We start from the raw sequence: 21,345 nt of genomic DNA on the forward strand, positions 1-21,345 counted from the left end.
GTTTATTACAATATTTACAAACCGTAAAACTGTCTTTGTGTGCTTGTTCTGTCGTTTAGCATTTGCGATAGTTGGCTACAGGCTAAGCTACACGCGTTCACTCGTGTTTAATTTGCATGTGTGTTTATCATCTGGGTAACCACAACGTTATCCAAGCTACAGGCGTCTTGCAGCAGTCTTTGCGATGATGGTGGTTCACTTGTCACAGTGTCTTCTGACTCTGGGTCAGACTCCGGATCAAATTCTAAGGGATTACGGCGAGGGGTCGTGACGACGGCGTTACTCAATGTTTTGATAATTGCTAGCAGTGCATCCGCCTTTCCAGAGGGGGAGCTGTGGGTCTGAGAGCTAACGTGCCAATTACGTCACTGCCAGTAACTGGCCAATCACAAGACAGTCCGTGTTCTGCGGGTGTGGTTTTGAAACAGCACGGCTGACGAGAGCGTCAGTGATGAGATATTTACATCGGCTCATTTGCAGCGACTAGGAGGTTTTTGACCATAAAAACGACTTCATGTTTGTAAGTACACCTCCATATCTCACATATAAGTGAGATAGGACCATGCTATGTCCTCTTTAAGTACTGGTTTCAAGTAGGGATGGCTCGATACAGCTTTTTCATGTCCGATACCGATTACGATATTACAACTTAGAGTATCTGCCTATACCGATATCAATCCGATACCTTCTTTTCTCCTCTGTTAAGTTGTTAATAAAACATAGAATTTGTATAGATGTACTTTGCTTAATATGGACATCTAAAAACACTATGTTCAAACTGTGCAACAAATATTCTGCTCCCCTAAATGAAGAAATAAAATAGCCCATGATTTGCCTAAAGCCATAAGTTTGGCATAATTTAACTTAAAATAACTTTATTTAAACTTCAAATCAGTGCAAACTACACAACTTCACATGTAACCTCTGGGGTTGAACTGTAAAACATTCATATCAAACTAGATATAGAATGGACTCAATTCCAATGTTGCATTAAAGGCTATAGGACATGTAGCTGCTTTAAATAACTGCTAACTTTAAATAACTGTCACAAACACTTGCTTTTACATTCCTTTCTGACATTCATTTGGTCACTTCAACATGAGGGGCATATTCTTCTTCAGAAATATTAACATTTCAGCCTTTTCAGCTGTCAGTCTGCTCCTTCTTTCATCAATAATAATGGAGGCTGTGCTGAAGAGCCTCTCGCAGCGTAAAACTCGAGTCTACCCACTGTGCTGTCAGGCTTAGTAGGGACATCGGACACACGTTTGAGCTCCAGATGTCAGTTGTTAAACTAACTGTGTCAGTGTTTTCCAAACATTTCGAAATTAACTTGTGCACTCGCCCACTTAAGTGGGACAGCCGTATCAGAAATGAAATTGGCAACTGATAACGAGACTCTAAATGTTCAACCAAACGTCGAAAACCCACATTTTCGACCACGGAAAGTGGCTGGTCATCTAACAAAATAAATTTGATGACCTTCTCCGTTATCACCTTTGCTTTGTTGCTGTCTGGGGGAGTTTCTGGCGCTTCAGTATTGTTTCCTGCAGTGACTGCTGTCGCGGCTCACTTTTCTTCTTCACACTTGTTGCCTGCAGAATGTCTTTGTACTCCTTTCCGTAATGCTTTTGCAAATGCTTAATCAAGTTGGTGGTGTTGTAATGTCCAGTGCTGCTGCCAGCCCTTGAGACACTGGCGTTGCACAAGTTGCATTCGGCTGTATTACTTTGTCCTTCCTTGCACGCAAAGTAATTCCACACAGCTGACATGCTAAAATTGCTAGGCTGTCACTCACGAAGCTCTGTTTACACATGCTGCAGCGGCTGCGTCTCTGTTTACGGCATGTCGCGCTACAGCGTCTGCTGTTGCTGAGGCTGTTGTGAGCACCCACCCACAACATGGACTGTTTACACTCCTGCCCTCAGGACGGAGGTACAGGAGTGCCAAATGCAGGACCACACGTCTAAGGAACTCTTTTTACCCCACTGCCATCAGAATCCTTAACAGCTGAACAGGACTACAATAATCTTGTCACCTGGTTACACTGTCACTTAATCTGTTACCGTCACTTTAAACCTGACACATGTCACTTTAAATCTGTTAAATCTGTTTGCACAGCATCAAATTGCACAACCAGTGTTCACTTTATGTACAGTTCTTCTTCTTGTATATATGCATACGTTTACACTTATTTCATGCATATATATATTTAGTTTTTTTTGGTAATATTTATATTTATATTTTCCTTATGTATATTTATACTATTTTACAAAAGCATTTCTTTTCTACTTTATGCTGGTGTTTTTGAGTGGACAGCAAAGTAAGAATTTCATTGTACAGGGAAACGTGTTTCTTTACTGTGCATATGACAATAAACACTTTGAATCTTGAATCTTGAATCTTGATAGTGTCTTACGGCATGTCACGGAAAGTCAAAGTTAAGTTTTTTTGTGCTTAGGTATCGGATCGGACGGGCTATATTTATTTTTTTCGATGGTCGATCCTGAGATTTTGACCAATATCGGACCGATAGTGATCCTGAGTATCGTATCGAGCCACCCCTAGTTTCAAGACAACAAATGCTAAACTTGGGGCTTAAAAATGTCCAATAAAAAAGACAACGGGTAAGATCACGGTGAGTTCATTGTTGTCAAACTTTTTCTCACGGTATCACTTTAAGGAGATGATGTGCTGTGATAATCTTAAAAATAACCCTTGTGTGATGTACTGCTATTTCCAAATCTTGTATTGTGCATGTTTGAGATAGAGAAGAAAAATGCCTCATGCAACTTGATTTCAGTTTAAATCGTACGTGTGCATACATATATGCATGCAACATATTATTTTTCTCATCCTTTCCTCTTCACTGGTCTCCTCTCATGCCACCCACTTATGATCCCAGCACAAAGCAAGTTATAGCACCACACACTGTCGTTTGATTCTTTAAGCATCGCTGGAATCCTGGCAGCTCAGCCAGTGTTATCTGTTAAAAGTGACTGTTTTTTTGAGTGAAAAAGAGAGCACATGGCTGTGTGTGTGAGAGAGAGTTTGTGTTGATGAATGTTCACTGTCAGTCACACTTCAGTCACACACACACACACACACACACTGCACTGACAGTTGTCCTAGAAGGTGGTCTTGTTTACACTCTGAAACAACCCCAGAGGTTGAAGCAGCTACTCAGCACAAGTACAAAATGGCAGACATTATGAGAAATCAGACATTTTCCACCAGTATTATTATTGCAGGGGATTATTGTTTTCTCACAAAGACAAAGTTTCCTCCTGAGCCAGACCATGAAATTTAAAAACGCGCCATAGAGAAGCTGTAAATCTTTAAATGTCGGGTAAGCAAGATATGTTTGGTGTTAATTAACAATAACAACATCCCAACATTATTTAAATTAAGTGATCTGAAGTGAACATTTTCGCCTCATCTAAGCTCTGTTTCCAGCTGGGTAAATCCAGCTCATGACAGCTGAACTTGACCAATCACAGGGCAGTTCAGTTTTTACTAAGTTGCTGCATGTTCTGGTCACTTTGATGAAAAGGGAAAGTGTGGGGGGAGGGAGTTTAAAAAAAGAGTCAGTCACAAGGCAATCAAGCACATGTCGTTACAGGTGGAGCTTTTCAGAAATGGAGTAATTGTCTTGTGCGTATGCCGGTGTTCATCTGGTGGGGCTTAGGACATATCACAAACATTACCATAACTGATACGCAACAATCAAATATTTTTTTTAATAACACCAACACCAAGTTGGTCAAACAAACCTATTTTTTAAGGATTTGTGGGTGTTTTTAAAACATTTATGTCAAATTCTTAAGTAATGTATTTATTTACGATTATGTGGAAATCCTAATTCTATTGATGTACAGTTTCCTTAATGAAAACCTTAACTCTGTCTTCAGCAGTGGTATCTATATAGTATATAGATATCTAGGAACCAGATGTTTTCTTTTTGTTTGTATGTCTGCTTATTTTAAGTATAAACTGTCCTTAACAGGCTATTCAGACCTTATAAGAGTTCAACATTGTGTCTCAGGAAGCAAATTTTTACTTTCTACAGTAGCTTTAAAGAGACTGAAATGTGTTCCCTTTTGTACCACCCTCCATGTCTTCTACCTTACCAGTTGCCCCCTGGAAAACTCATTATACAGTCTATTCGCCACCGCTTTCTCTGTTCTCCTCTGGAATAGTCTCAATTTTTGCTTCCTCCTTTTTTGTCTCTCCATTACTCCCACATGTGACCTCCATGCTGGAGGACTCATTATGCCAACCAACTCTCCCTCCATCTCTCTTATCATTCTCCGCTGGAGTACTCATTACTGTGTCTCTGTCCCTAACTTCTCTGTTTCTCTACTCCTTTTTTGTTTGGAAAAAAGAAAAGAAAAAAGGTCCTGTATTTAAGTCTTTTGTCTGGCTCAAGTTAACATTTGGCACATGCTGATTTTCATATATGGCAACAGGATACTGTACATTGTATTGGTTTATAAGGGGAGTGTCACATATTCTGACATTGTCATTGTTTCAGCTGTGTTTTTTATTTCATTTATTGTTCAAGACTATCAGGACATGAATAGGATTTCAACAAAAACAATAAAAGGTGCCAACCCTGGCTACATCTACCATGCCTTTAGCATTTGACATGGGAGGTATGGTGCTTTCTCAAGGAGTTGGCGTTTAACACCCCAAAAAATCAGACAGGACACCAAAGAGGCAGCTCAAAGGTCCAAAACACCATCAGGAGAGGCTGCACTCACACCTGACATTATCCTGTTGTCCAAAACAGGGAATTGATCCTGTTTGAATTGATGGCTTCAGAAACGAAACAGAGCAAAGAACACAAGTGTCATCAGTAATTGCCGGATGCCAAGGATGTTAAGTGCATTATGTGCCCATTGAACTTGGCTGCAGGGGGTTCTGAAGAAAACCACTAAATATGTAAAACTGAAGTGCTACGATAGTGTTTTTATTTACAGTGTATATATGTACATATTTAAATGGTCTATATAACAAACAATGACCAGCTATTTGGCTCCAGACTTCCCTGGCAAAATCCACACAGGACTAAGACAGAAAAGGCTCCACTGTCGTGTATGTTTCTGCAACGCTATCAATCAAAAACTGGTTCTGCCTTTTACACATAGTGACACATTCTGATCGTGTTCTAGCTCACGTTTAATATTGGAATATAAATACTACACGGTACTTAATGAAGACTTTTTAGAGGAAGTTGAGCTTCCCTTGGTGTCTCAGAGCAATCGCCACTGGAAGAAAGAGAGGCGAAACCCGTGGACGATGTAGGCCTCCTTCACTTAAGATTACCTCTAGCTGGGTTGGCAAGGGATTGGTATGTAATACAGTGTGACTGCAAACAATGACACATATACATTTAATATTTTCAATACCAATAGGAATTTAGGTCTGAAAGGTTTTCTATTCAGCTTAGTTCTTATGTCGATAGGTAATAAAGCATTTCAAATGAGTTTTTATGAATTTATTCTTCATTCAAACCATGATTTAATTTATGATTTAGCCCCACTGATGCACCATCACATTGACATGTATATGAATGAAAAGGAATAGCGGCCTATACATTTTAAAAAAGACGTGAATCACTGAAATTAACTTTCAACTTGTAATTTAAGTGTAACTGCTATTTCCGTAACTTCTTGAATTCTCTTTTCACATGTTATTTTCCTTCATATTTCTACATTAATTTCTGCACACACTTCAGCACCTGCTGGCCTGCATCTTTGATTTCACAGACACACGCAATTCAGGCTTGCACTGTGCTGTGTCCTCTCTGACCTGAATCAATGTACTTCCATTACATCAGGCCTTTACTTAATGCAGGTTTACAGATGAAGCACAGAGCCAAACTACAAATTAATTGGTGTCAAGGAGCCTGTAGTTGTCATTTCTGGCTGAACTGAACTGGAAGTAAAAAAACACCTTTGTATTACATTACTAATGGTTCAGAATAAATTCAAAAGAGACCCAGAACATTATGCTCTGCTTCATTCATTATTATGCAATGACACAGTTCTTCAACATTTATCTTGCATCCACTGTGGATGCATTCCATACTGTGTATTGTTCCGTCTTGAATTGAACAGAATTGAATCTGCTTTATAAGGTAAATATGTATGTCACCTTTTTCCAATTGTGCAAACAATTGTTAAACCCTGCTTTAGGAATAGAGGAAAAACAAGAGAATAAATAGTCTTGACTAATTTGGGTGGGAATATTGAGCTTAACATTATATCACATGATGAATTTACTAGCTGTCATGTACTGGCAGCATAGTTTTTCCATTATTAATCAATAATTCAAGAATATAATTTCAGTAAATTGTAAAGAGATCAAAGATCACAACAAACTATTTCCAGCCTTGGGAATCTTGTCTGGACAGGAGAATTGGACCAATCACAGGATATTTTGTGAGAGCTCTTATTGCTGCAGCTTTGACAACTGCATACAGGCTGAGAAGAAATCTAAAAAAAAGGGTCAAGAAAAGACAGCCAAAGTCAAATCATAATTGTTTCTTTTTAGAGATGCACCGAAAATTCGGCCACCGAAACATATGGGCCGCAATGGCAAGAGTGCTAACCAACCGTGTGGCCACACGGTGGAACAGCACCTCTTAAATGCTGGAAAGTCTTTTTTGCGCAAAAGCGAAACTTGGCTGCAAACAGCACAGATTATGAAGTCCCTGCGACATTCACTCGGATCCCTTGCACTTCATTGTGACTGTACTCGATCCTCGTCATAAAGGTCATTACTTGGATGTGGGGATAAAACAGCGCATCAAATGATCCAGGATGCGCTGAGCGCACTTGGAGACGGAGAAGTGTGTCTGTCTGCACCATATGTTCGATGAGATTGACAATTTATTCCTTGAAGCATGAATATTAATCTATATATATATTTATATATATATATATATATATATATATATATATATATATATATATACATATATATACATATATATTAGTAATGCCTTCTTTAGTGAGGTAAGTACACACAGTCCCAGTTGTTAAAAAAAACAGTGGTATAGTATTGGCATAATAATTTAATTTTGTGTTTCGTTTTTGGTTTTCTGCCAAGTGTTTCCTAATTTTCGGTTTTTGGGCCAACAATTTTAACGTTGGTGCATCCCTATTTCTTTTGTTCCTCCCGAGTACAACTTTGAGGACTTCTCATTCAAGCTAACATTTAGTTAGTTCCTTTTCCAGATCTTTCCCTGTTCTGAAGCTTTTGATGATACCATGACAGCCAGAGCATTAACAGTCAAGGAGATGGCCTTGTGCGCGCGTGTAACGTATCTTTTAGGATCACGTTCCATGGGCAGATAAAGACGAGTCCCTCTGTAGAGATGTTCAGCAACTCATCACACGATGGCTACTTCAATTAATTAGCTGACTGCCGAGCACACTGGCTACATGCTAATTAGGAGTAATAGAAGGGACATAAGAGAGAGACAAAGTGAGACAATAAACAAAGGAAAGAAGAGTGTAATACAGACAATAAGAGAGAGAAGAAGGTAAAAAATCCCTATCCGTAACAGATGAGTTAGACACAGGAATTAAATGCATGCATACTGTATTTCACTTCCAAAATTCCCTTTTCTGTCCCTTTCATACTTTCATCTCCTTCCCCTTGTTCTTCATTCGTTTACACTTAAGAATTTCATCTTTTTTCTCTCCAAGGGATTCAGAAACTCACAGACAAAAAGCTGTTCAAACATGTTTATGTAAAGAATCCACCACCAGTTTGTCTATAAATGTTCTGAATATATACATGTATGTATTCATATTTGAATATGAATACATACATGGCTCTGTGCCATTTCCTTTGGACACACACTCAGCTGTTTTCATCCATAATGTAAAACAATACCTTTAGAGAACAAAAAGAGGGATTCAAACTGCGTACCACATGCTACTTTGAAAGATATAGTGCGTGAGAGGGAGGTTGTGTGTGTGTGTGTGTGTGTGTGTGTGTGTGTGTGTGTGTGTGTGTGTGTGTTTGCACATGCGTAAGCTAGAACAATTATTGTGTAGACCTGCTAAGATTAGCAAAGCGGAGACGAGCAGGGTTTGAGGAAAGAAGAAAAAAATGTACAACATGAAAGGCATCGCCGTTGCTTTTCCAAGAGGCTGCAGAACCAATAACTGTGGTTTAACGCTCAATCAAAAATAAGTCCTGTTCATGGACCAAACTGATACCAAAGATACTTCTTAATATATCAAAACAATTCTTTGTATGTGTGTTTCAGTGCATAATTCCTTTCTAATTACCTGGACCTATAAAACAAAACACGAATAAAGCACAGTCTGTAAGGGACAATTTGGTTCCCCTACATCTCCGCATCCCCCACCCGCAGTGCCACGACACAAAGCTGAGTTGAAGTAAAGACTGTGCTTTAAATAATAGCCCATTCATCAGTGCTAATTGGCTAGGCTAATGTTAATGTCACCAAGCTTAATGGGGAGATTTGCCGGGCAAATTAGCACTGATAAATGAGCAAACATGAAGCATAGTGGTCAATCACGGAGCCAAGCATGTTTTCATACTGTACCCCAGCAATAAGAAGCATCTGTTCCTAATGAGTGTTTCATTCATGCTCAACAAGGAAACTGCCCCTCACGGCCAATAAAACAGTGATAACAAACTGAGGTAGAACCAGGGCATGCATGTAATTAATGTTATGATAATAATAGTCATAAAAAAGCCGAAGAAAAACGTGAAGTAGATTGGTTTAGGGAAAGTGAGTCACAGTGGAAAAGATTGAAAAGCTAATTAGAAAATCTGATCCTGATCACATTTCAGTGAACATGTGTAACATCCTTAAAAGAACTAACTGAAAGCATACTAGATAGCCTGGTATCCAGTAAGACACGGCCGAGGCATCAATAACCACTTACACATAGTGAAATGTGAAAGGCTTCCAGGCGTTCTTCAATTCCTCCATTAATAATTCATTTAATCATTAAAGTTTCAGGCTCTTAGGTGATGCTCTTATCCAGCCTGACTCAAGAACAAGCCCAGAGGTGGAGTAACCGATCACAGCATAACAAGAGACCAATAGATTTCACGGGTCAGAGCAACCGCAACTGTGACCTGCGACGCGACACCTTTCTAAGGTCAAGTAGCAAAGCTAGAAACACTGCCCAGAGGTTGCTTGGCTCCAGTGACAGTTTCAATAGTCCCATAGCAAATGTGCATGTTAAATTAAAAAAGGAGTTCCAAAATATGTTTCCTGAGGCTATATTGACCTTTGATTTTGGCCATCAAAATCTAAGAAGTTAATCTGCGTGGGTGCCAAATACTAAAGTATTTTTTTTAAGAGGCTCTTATAATTGATGACCTTTAGTCTTGAACTTGTCGTCATGATGCTAAAATTGATTGCACAGTGTAATAGTGACAGAACAATGATATCTCCAATGCCTTGACTTCACTATGTTTATTGTCTTGCTCACATGCGACAGCGATTTCACAGACAAATTATGAGTCGATTCAAAATACAAAGGAAGTGTTGTTCTGTTCGATGATAACATTGTTCCATTATCTGTGTCACCAAGATGAATATTACCATGATAAGTGATTTAATGAATGTATTTATTTATTTTTATTTAAACCAGGTGAAAGACCCATTGATAAATGATAAAGAAACAGATTACAAACAATAAATGAAAGTAAAATGGCTTAAAAGTGCAAACAAGTTGACAGTTAAAGAGCAGGGAGTGGTGAGAAAAGAATACCAGTGTTTGTCAGTGTTGTAAGACTCATATCTGTGAAGGATTTATGATTTTAAGTTTAAACTTCCACCAAACTGTATCTAATCTATGGTGTGGTAGTGTCTGGAATAAAAAGTAACAGCCTTATTTCCAGCTGGAGATTACACAGCTTAGAAACATACTCAAACACATCAGTGAGCAGGTATGAGAGGGACATTCTGGGTGCAGATTAGTAGAACATAAATGGTTCTTGGCTCTTCCGTTGAGACACTTGCGAAACATAAGGCTCTACAACCAAGACATAGAAAAGAAGTTTCTACAGGCGGATTTTTGTTGACTGTGCTGGACCTGAACTTTTTGCAACAACAAACAAAAAAAATGCTGTTCACCAGCTGAGTGGGGAAACACGACAGCCATTCAATAGCTGAACCGCGACTGAAAGGGAAGGAGACAGTCACACTTGATCAAGCAAAAAGAAAATTCAGTGAGGAGAAAATAGTCAAGATTCGCTTCTATCCCAGTAAGTGGTGTGGAGTTCAGACAGATGTGATGACTTCTATATATTCTATTGGTCTATATCACACAGCATATATAACATCTGCCTAGAATTTAACTGCAATTTGAAATGATTGACGACACATACTAGTTTCTGTTTTCTGCCTCTGCTGATCTTGCCAGTGGGGCCCAGGTGGAGCCACTGTATTACCTCGGGGGAGGCCACCTGAGCTCAGGTGACATGTATTAAAATATTGCGTTAGCCACCAAAGCATCTCTCTTCTCCAAGCAGTTTCCCTTTATACGTCTGTGATAAGATGAAAAGTTTGCAGACTCTGCAGTCACTGAAAGGGCGGAAATTGTTGCTTTAAAAAGTCATGTGAGCGGCACCACCTCGGAAGCTCAAGCTGCGTTGCATGCTGAGAGATACTGATCACAATGGAACGATTAGTATTATATATAGTATAACACGTATTGAAGTGACGTTCAAAAAGTGAGATGAAAAACAACACAAAATGTGTACTACATTCTTAAACACTTTTGATGAAGCTGAAGTTCAGCTAGGGCACATAAGAAAAGGGATTTTTACAAAAGGAGCATCTTCAACTTATTTCAAGTGGGTCCCAGAATAATAAAGCCGACATGTGTTTTCATGAGCCTGCGTTGGGTCTCAGGCCAAAACAAAACGTTATTTAAGTCCGAGGGTGGAACGATGTAGGAGGGGATTTTTCTCTGTTAGTTAAAATATCAACTTTCCTTCCTTTAGCTTGTTAAAATGAAAACAAACTTATCCGCAAACTCCCTTTTCAGGACCCCTGTGGTAACTTAGGCATAAATGCTCACAGAAAAGAAGACATACAGCACTTGGTTTAAAATGTGCTTGTCCTAGCAAGTGGTGCATCCCTTGTGCAGAAGAAGGCAAGAGCAGTATGAGGAGCTAAATGGGTCTCTTCGATCCAGCAAGTAGGAGTGCCAAGAGGCCCAAACTAAACACAATATACAGACAAACATTTTCCTATTCTTAAAAGTAGCGTCTGCAGAACCAGACTCAAGAAAGAGACGGAGGCGTGTGAAAAAACAGAAAAACAGAAGAGCAACAACAGAGTGTCAGCAGTTAAAAGAACAAATGGGACATTTATTTGGAGACACTGCTTGTGTGTGCACCCAACTGTGCATGTCCAAACGATCATTTTTATATCAATAACTGAGTTAAAAAAAGCCGAAAGAAAATACACACATCTCCCACTCCTTCCCCCTGAATCTGTTCCTCTCACTCTCTCTTAATTTCCCCCTCTTCCTCTGCTTCTACTTCTATTTTTCTCACCCTCACACGCATGCAGACACCAGAAACACAAACAACGGCGCTATCCTGAGCTTGATGGCTGTCACCTTTGTGTACTCAGCCTCTTTCGGGAGCCAGCAATGCAAATAACACCCTCATGAATATTCATGACTGATTTGAGATGGAGAGAGCAAGACAGAGAGAAAACAGGAGAAGAAGGGAGAATGGGAGGCAGTGACGGGGAAATTGAAGGGTCCTGAGGATAGAAAGTCAAAGAAGAGAGCTGCAGACAGCATGATACTACACACTGGATTACGGGAATAAACAGTACTGACTGACTGACTGTATGTGCACAGCATGGATTTGTTCAGCACTAAAGTTTGTCACACTTTGCCTGTGATTGGTTTCACGGCCTTACTGAGTGAAAGCGAAAGAACAAGCAGGGCGGTCTATGTTGCATTGATGACAATGCCTTGAAAAAAAAATATTTATTGACCATCCAAGGTCATAATAGATTTGGATGTTTCATTAGTTTTAGTTTTTATTTAGTTTTGTCTATTTGTTGGTAAAAAATGAGTTAGTTTTGATTTGTATTATTTGTATTTAGAGCAGGTTTACTATAGTTGTAAATGCTTAGTTTTAGTGTTAGTTTGAGTTTTTTTGTAATATGGAGTATTTGCCTAAGTGGCAAATGCCATTTTAAAATGTATTAGGACAGGTGAACATCCAGCCCTAAAACAAATAACAGCAACATTTTGGATGCCGTTAGTCTAAAGGTAACACAATATAGCCAATAGACTAAAGACAAACATAAACATAACAACATAAATAATAATAAATAACCCTCAACAGATACATCACATTGCTTGTGAGCCAGGAGTTGATTCACTGATATGAACCAACTCAAGCCAATTAACTACATCACAAATGGTATGTTTAACTTGCATATCCATATGTCCAACATAAATGAATGTAAATTAAAACAAATAATAATGAAAACATTGTATTATGAATGAATGAAAATGCTGTCTCAAATTAAACCTTTCAAAATTGCCGGCAGACAAAATATAAATACAGTCATATGAACCAGAAAGGATTATGTATTACATTAATTTACAAAGACAAAAGCTAAGCACATTTAGTTCGTTTTAATTAGTTTTATAAACACACAATTTAGTTTCAGTTAGTTATTGTTTTTGTTTGTTTTTTAACTCTAGTTGTTTTTTGAGTTTCAGTTAATGAAAATGTTTTTTTATATTTCAGTTTTCATTATTTTGTTAGTTTTTGTTAACCATAATAACTGTGTGACCATCTCTCCATCATGAAACAATAAGCTCCTTTTAGGTCTTAATAAAGTATTTAAAAAATAAATAAATAATAACAATAATTGTACATAGATTTGCAGGTCCAGCTTCAAGCTCTAATCTTTGTAATACATAATCAGAATGAATGAGAATCAGAATGGCTCCTACGTTTAAAATTACAAAGGAAAACGATGTCACTGACTCAACTCGGTTCACGTCTGAGAGTGATGTTTACTTGCACCTATATTGTAGCCAGACTGTCTCAAGTACTGTGATTTGCTTTGTCTTTTTGAGGAAATCATACACCACAGAATGTTACGCCCTCCTAGCAGACTCCCATCATGAGGCAAAATGTGCATATAGAGTAGAAAACAACAACATAGAAAACCTTCATTGCTATTTTCAAGAGTTAGCTGTAGGCAACTGGACGTTTGAAGATGTTTCACGTCTTTCCTTTTTCAATTCTGACTAACTGGTGGAAACATCCAGGTATTTATGGCCTCTGAAGGCTGGAAATCTGACAGTTGTTAAGTTGAACAATGCAAATCATTCACCCCTTTTCAGGGTCACCTGAGCGATTGAGAGAGTGTGCTACTGTATGAGCACTGGAGTTTTTTGTAAAGGCCCTGGTATACTTCTGCACACAGCACGCACGGACCCAAAGTGCATCATGTGCATGACGTGATTCTGCGCCATTAATGCGTATTGTGCACATGACATGATTTGCGTCTCACCAGTAGGTGGGGTATTAAGCCCCACTCTCCAATCAGAAAAAAACCTTTCCACAACAGAAGAATTAGTCGCGTGGGATTGCCATCCGAGTCGCGACCTGGCGACCCACGAACCGGCCCGGCCCCCATGACTCCCCTGCCTGACGGACCTTTCAGCTGATGAGCCACTCAAACCAGACGTGTCTGTAGCAGCTGTAGCATTGTTCTCTTCTTCTGTGGTAGGATTGCGTCCTATTCCCTGCGTCCAGACTTGTACTGCCACCTACTGCCACCTGATGGTGATGTAGGACCCTGATGCGTAAGTATACCAGGGTCTGTGATATGCGACGTGCAATGTGACACACACTTCGGCGGCGGGAGTATACCAGGGGCCTTAAGTGGCTGATAGTTGGTGTCTTAGTCCACCATCGGGTTGCAACACCATCTCTGTTGGTTTACATAGATGACTTCCTTCACTCCTCTTTCAAACCACCTGTCTTCCCTGGCCAGAAGGCGAACATTGTCATTATCCCAAGAGTGTCCCTTGTCCTCAAATGCAGGTGGACAGCAGAGCTGGTTGTTCTGGGCTGTGCCATGCATTTATTGTATGCAGTGGTTGTTTGGTCAGGACCCTCGTCTTTACATTGCACTGCATAAACCACATTGCTCTGTTTGTGTCTCTGGAAACTCAAGCAATATAAGGAATAACATTGGTGTTCTATCTGTTGCTGTTTTCATCCTTGTCAGATGTTCTCCTTTTGGAGGTTTTGATGAAGGCCCAGGGGTAGCCACAGGTTTTAAGTGCTCCCTTGATGTTCCTCTTCCTTCTCCTTTCTCTCCTTTGTTGTGGGTATGTCGGTGGCCCAGTGGTGCAAAGTTCTGATGATGCCAATTTTGTGCTCCAGTGGGTGGTGAGAGGTGAGCGGCAGATATTGGTCTGTGTGGGTAGGTTTCCTGTGTAGTTTAATATTGAGGCTTCTGTCTTGCAGACTGTGCAGTGAACACAGTCCCAGCAGGCTGGTGCCTTTGAGATCCTCACAGATGAATTTGATGTTCTGTCAAAGATTCCAGCTCCTGCTCTTGACCCCTGTGTCGTCCAAGTATCTGAACCAGTGGCTAAGTGCAGTCCCCAGTATATCCCATAGTAGCCATAGTGTTTGCCTGAATAAGTCTTCATTATATTGAAAGTAGGTGGTGGTCAGTCAGAGGTCAAGCAGAGCGCAAATCTAGTCTGCAGGGAGGTTGGTTCTGTAAGAGCAGGTGGTCTTCCATGAGCCATTTCATCATTCTTCAAACTTAAGTCAAGCAAGTCCAGTCACCTACAGCTAAAAACTGAAGATGACAATTGCCGCTTTTCCACTACATGGTCCCGCCACACCTCACCTCGGCTCGACACGGCACGTGTTTATGATAAAAAAAAGTCTATACCAATCAAGGAAATAACAATGAAGATGGCACACTGCCATTCAGAGCTGTAGATATTTTCCACCAGAAAAACTCTATCCTTCCATCTCATGACAAAACGTTTCTCATCCTTTCTCATTCAGCCCTTTGAAAGTACCTTCAATTTGTTGGCCTAATGAGTGGTTTTTACACTGCTGATAGTAGACAAAAAAAAATCACACCAATTAACCAGATCAAGGTCTAATGTTGTAGTTTTCTTTTGGTCTTTATGCAAACTGGAAATGTTTTCTTTTACGGTGAGCTTCAGTGACTAAAAGCCATATAACACCACACAGTTGTCGAGGCAGTTTATTGCCAGAGTTTCATTCCACTCTCAGAGCCATTTGCCTCAATGTTAACATAGTAAATATTACTTAATACAGCTCTCAGGTGTACAAGGCCACTTTCAGCACTAAGTTACGTGAGAAAGTTTTTATATCAGGTGGCTGACAAAGAAAAGTGTTTTTATATCCTATGTATATGTATATTGACATAACACAGCCTCCCACTTAGTTCATATTCAGTACACTTCTCATTATGCCACAGTTCCTTTATTCTAACCAGATTATATAATTGCATGGAGAATTTGGATACCAGTCCCTTCTGTACCACATATTCTTTGATCCATTTCAAATACCCCAACCATATATAACTTCCTCATCACAGTATGGATGAATGTGAGGCAAGTGGAACCTTTATGAGAATAATGGAGCTGTGAAGGAGACACCGTGCCAGACAGATGTATGCAAGCACAAGTGTGAGTCCAGTGCTTTTTCATAATCAGGGACAGAGAATAGACAAAGAAAGTGATCCAAAGAACAAGAAAGCTTTTCTTTCGAAAATATGATAACCAGAAGCAGGGACTACCAGGCATGAGGGAAAACAATAGCAAAAGACACTGATCAGAGAGAAAAAAAAAAGAAGGAAGACTTGGATGCATATGTTAAACAGAATATACTTATTTCTGCAGAAATTGGTCTTTCAATTAAGTGATAAAAAAAATTAAGTGAAAAAAAACACAGACATAAATCACCCATGTTTCCTCTGATCTTTCTCTGACTGAACACATATTCATGTGGTGCATTCACACCAGCCCTTCTAAATTGAATCCTAGTTCATATGACTTCGTATGACTAGTGTGAACGCACAACCGAACTCTGATCCACACCAAAAAAGTATGTAGGTCTGAGCCCATTGTTGCAGCATATATGTAGTGTGTTCACATAAAACAAAATAAAAAAACAAGACCAATAGGATTTGATGCAGCTGGATGTTTTGCTCTTATGTGGAGGAAACAGAAGTTGTCCTGCATTAACTAACAGTTGAGCGACTTTTCTTGTTCATTGTTGTCTTGTCTTTGCCTTCAGTAATTCTTGATGCAGCACCACCTCAGGCGAGGAGGGAAATACATTATTGAAAAGGTTTGGTTTGTTTCACTGAAGTGCAGTGTGAAAGCAAACCGAGTCCCCAATCATATCAAGTCTAGCAGACTATTAGGTGAGAACCAAACACAGGTCATAAAACAGTGAGTTTATGATGTCTGATAAACCTATAAGATCTGGTAAACCATATCTTAGCACCAAGATTCATCAATTTGTTGACTTCGACTGACTACTTCCCATTGTGAGCAAAAGAGATAGTTTTTCTCCCAGGTGTAATATAACTAACGTGAATTTTAATGCGGAGAAAGAAAATATATAAACATTTTCTGTTTCATATTAAAGAAAACAAAAAACAAGCATGACAAAAAGGCATATGACAGTATAATAATTAAAGAAAACCAAAAACAACCCAACCAGCACGCTCTGGTTGAGTTAGTCACGTGTGGCTTTTTCTTTGACACGCCAAAGGGATTGGATTCAATTCATCCAGAAGAAATTAATTTAAGTTTCATTTTTATCTTTTGTGCTTTTTTGGAGGCTGCATGAAATGTGTTTGTGAGTCAGAGAGAGGCCCTGACACACAAAGTGAAGTGAACCATCGAGGCAAACAAGGACGATAACAATACCATCATCCGAGGAGAGGGATATATGATGAAGTTCAAGGCATATACAGACACATAGATTATCAATGCTAACACACATACAAAGATCATTTGCCATGTGTTTACTTAGGGACACAGATACTCTCCTGTAGTCACACAGAGTCACTAAAACAATCAATTCTGACTCCTTGCTGGCAAAAGGGCATATAAGGTGAAATCGATGGTGGAGCTTTGTGACATAAAGGCATCCTGGGTATTCTCTCTCTCTTTACACACACACACACACAGAGGAGAGAGAGAGTGGTGTGTGTGTGTGTGTGTGTGTGTGTGTGTGTGTGTGTGTGTGTTGTGGGGGTTTGTTCGGATTCCACTAAAAAGAACTCGCTGGTCCTTAGAAGTACATTTCCCCTTTGATCCTAAGAAAAATCCACTAATCCCAACACACACACAGGATGAATAAATACATTTCATCACCACACAAATTCACAAACCAAATACAAATGACTATAATAACACAAGTAACATAAAAGAGACAAAGTGAGATAAAATAAGATGAAGAGAGAGAGAGAGAGAGAGAGAGAGAGAACACAAACAGAGAGAAAAAAAAACTTGTTTGTCTTTTGATAATTGCTGTCTGTTTCGCTTTATCTACATCCCCCCACACACAAACACGCACGCACACCCCGCATTTATCCCCTCATCAGTAATCGTCACACTAATTAACTATCCCAACAACGATAACACACAGTTCAAGATGGCAGCCTTTTAATGAGGGAGATACTAATCACTTTGACCCTCCGTCTGTCAACATTCCCACTGCTGAACAAGCACATAAATGAAAGCATTAAACTTATACACAGGGCACGCTTGCAACATCTGGAATTTCCCATTTATGTACACTTGTCTGTTTGCCCTTAAGTCATTGTCATCTAGAGCATCACTATATAAAGAATATGAAAAAAAAATGCTCATAACTATTCTAATCAAAACTGTTCAAACTTCCCCTCAAACCAAACACAAGTCATAAAAGCAATTTGATTGTATTCATTTTTCTCTTTGGCAGACACTGTTGCTGTATTCTTATCTGGCAGACTGGATGAGTATGCAATTAGTTACAGGTTGAACCCAATGGTAGCACTTTACCTGAACAGAGGGAACAAAAATACATTTAAAACAAAATTCAATTAAGAAGAATGGATGTGCAGTCTTGTTTGGCAGCTCACTCTGTAAACATAACGGCACAAGTCTAATGTTTGGGAAAAAAAGGTATTTGGTTCTGATCTGATCCTTGTTCCCAGATGCTGGGAACAAGATGCTGGGAACCGGAAAACTGTTCCCTATACATTTGATTTAAAAAAAGGATATTCCCCACCATCTCACATCGAGAAGAGCTGAGTTACATTTTGTGGCCTAAAAAACTTAAGAACAAAAGAATGCCCACTATTCCCTGATGTTTTTTAAATGAATAAAAACTGTGCATTTGAACCGTTATCTCCAGGACTTAAGAAACCAGTGTCAAAAGCCAATGACTGGCACATACAGCACATCTCACATCGGTTGTGTTAGGGCCATTATATTCAACTGTCTATCCATACGTTGTGACATTGTCCGTGTCCCTCCATCACCTCAACAGTTTATCATAATCACATCACCTCACTGTGATGGAGCACACTTATGTCTTATTACATGTCAAACACACACACACACGTATCCAATCACGTACATGAATGGGATCCTTTTAAGCCTTATTACATGTCTCAGTGGGCTTCTTACACAGGAGATTATCCGTGGGAGTGTTTGCTTGGACAGGGGGCAAAAACTGCAGGTGCACAGGACACACACACAGAAAATGTTAATGGGACATTTTTGTTAATGGACATGCGGAACCGTGCATAAAAATAAATCAGGATAGAGAAAGACAAAGTTTGGTGGTTCATACACACACAAACACACACACACACACACAGCAGGGTTGTTGTACAGTGAAGACAGAGACAAAGTGTCTGCAGGCAAACGCAAAGAGGCCACCTCAACACCTCTGTGTGTGCGTACGCTTGTCAGAAGGTAGTGGGACAGAGTGCAGTGTAGTCGAACCACTTTCTGAGTTGTCCTCACACAACCTCAAGCCAGATTGTGCCCTGTTGATATTTTTCTTTGAACAAAATATGAAAGATACAGTCAAAAATAAATAATTACACAATTCAAACCCTTTCTGTTGCGTTTAGTGCATTTTTTTTAAATGTCAATTCACTGCCTCTGCTCCTGCCTGTTTCCTTGTATTTCAAATATCCTGTCAGCAGAGAATCAAATCAGATGGCAGTGAATTGCTGCCACACAGAGGTCCACGCATTTCATATGAAAAAATGTAATATATGCTACGTTCCATGCCATGACACTATTGCTATGCAGTGTTCTGCAATCAAATTGTCACTATTCATTCATTCTCAGTTGGCCTTTGCCATATTATTTACTCTCCTATGATTTTACAACCGGAAACACCCTAAGTGTATGGCTTGACTGTAACCCCATGTGTTACTTGCACCCTGATTTGACTTAAAGCTCACATGCATAACGTTTCAATATAAACATATGTCCACTATACTTTCAAACCATTGTCAAATGAGTTCAAACAATGCGGATTAAACTTCTCTCATAGCAGTGTTCTGTGTTTGGATCTGTGGAGACATTCTCGCACTGCACACAGCGATGCATTTTAAGTGGAAGCACAACAGCTACATGTCCCTGGATTTTTGAATCACAAAAAAAAGAAAGAAAAAAGTGACGAAAATGGCAAAAACTAGTGTTAATGTTGTTCAAGTCTAAAGGTGGACCACTCTGCTTTTATTTTACCAGTGTTCTCTATGATGTGTCAGGTTTATTGATGCTGTATTTCTGTTTTTTCTTCTTCTTCTGCTTATAACTGAACTAGGTTGTACCAAATACTGCTTTCACGCTGGCTCTACATATTTAGAATGCACAGACAAAGGTCAAATCATCTTTATTACTATTACTATGACTATGAAGAATCTGAAGATAAGGTTCAAGATTTTTTGTTTACATTTCATAAACCATAGCAAAAGTGGTGGGACACTTCGAACACAATAAGCTAGTAACTGTGATCTGCAGAGAAGTCCAAAAACATGTGGTCATTTTGTAGAGATGTGGGGATGCACCCTACTGCCACATGTGAGCAATATACAGTATATACTTAGAACTGTCCAAATACAGTAAGAGACATGCTAATGTCAGGCAGGAGCAGCCTCAATTCTTACGCCTCTCCTTTCATTTACCTGTCTCTCCAAACTCTCTAAGTCACCCCTTCCTTCTCCTGATTCTAATTCTCTGTGTTTTCTTCTCTCCGTAGATGAGTCATAAATATTCATGAGGTTGCTATTTGCACTGCTGGCGCCTGAATGAAGCTCAGTATACAAAGGTGACAGCCATCAACCCCCAGAGGCAGCGGTGTTGAGAGATCAGAGAGCAAGGACGTGGAGGAAAGGGACAAGTGGATATGACTGATAGAAGAATCAAAAATAAATCAAAGAAAAACAGAAAGGACACAAAAAGAGAACATAAAACTGAATTCTGAAAGTTCTTACCTCAGTGTAAACTGCTGTGTGGATGATTCTGTCCTCATGTAGATACCAAACGCCACGGTCTTGCCAAGCCGAACTGGGCTGGGTGGAACCAGAACCTCCACATTTTCATCCAGTCTCAGTCTTTCTCCTTTGGCAGAAACCATGCCCATGCTCATCACCACGGAACCAGCCTTGAGCATGTCCTGAAGACCCCCATCCTGCGGGGGGCTCCACTGACCCCCAGGGCCCATACCTAGCCCTCCAAGAGGCCCGATGTTTGCACTTTGACCCCTCCATGGTTCGTTCACAATGTAAGGACACTCTTGACCAGCCCCTTCTACTGGTATGATTGAGTAATACACATCCACTGATGGAAGAGTCACTTCAGGAGGCCGTTTTCTCACTTGCAGTGGTATAAACCAAGCTGGGGGAATCTCCAGACGAACAACGCAGATGCCAGATGGTCCCACGAGCCGGCAGCCAGCCGAGGGTGCTGCTTCATTGGTGTCCCGGATGGCCACGGCTCTGACACACGGCAGAAGGGATGGAGGAGGCGGGTCAGGCTCATCCCAGCGTCGACCTACTAAATAAAAAAGTACCTGAGAACAAAACAAACAGGTATAATATCATAGATTTTTAGATGTAGTCCACAGCTAGATCTACGTTGAAGTACAATACTCTGCACATAGTCCATGCTGACTGCTCTGCACTGAGACACAGAGGCTCAATCACACTAAAGAAAATGTTGCCAGCACGGACACAAGAAAAAGAGATTCCTGTCACAATCAACATGCTAAATG

The 21,345-nt window shown here is 39.8% G+C and overlaps 1 protein-coding gene across 1 annotated transcript in view; it reads right to left on the reverse strand.

Moving 5' to 3' along the window:
* si:dkey-215k6.1 (transmembrane protein 132D) overlaps window positions 1–21,345 on the reverse strand; it is a 260,128-nt gene that overhangs the window by 156,204 nt on the left and 82,579 nt on the right. Inside the window, exon 3 of the mRNA XM_058636093.1 lies at window positions 20,567–21,144. Within this exon, the coding sequence (XP_058492076.1) occupies window positions 20,567–21,144 (578 nt within the window). The remainder of the gene's footprint in view (window positions 1–20,566; window positions 21,145–21,345) is intronic.

The sequence above is a fragment of the Solea solea genome, chromosome 8 (assembly GCF_958295425.1).
Source record: "Solea solea chromosome 8, fSolSol10.1, whole genome shotgun sequence".
In the NCBI taxonomy this organism is placed as follows: domain Eukaryota; kingdom Metazoa; phylum Chordata; class Actinopteri; order Pleuronectiformes; family Soleidae; genus Solea; species Solea solea.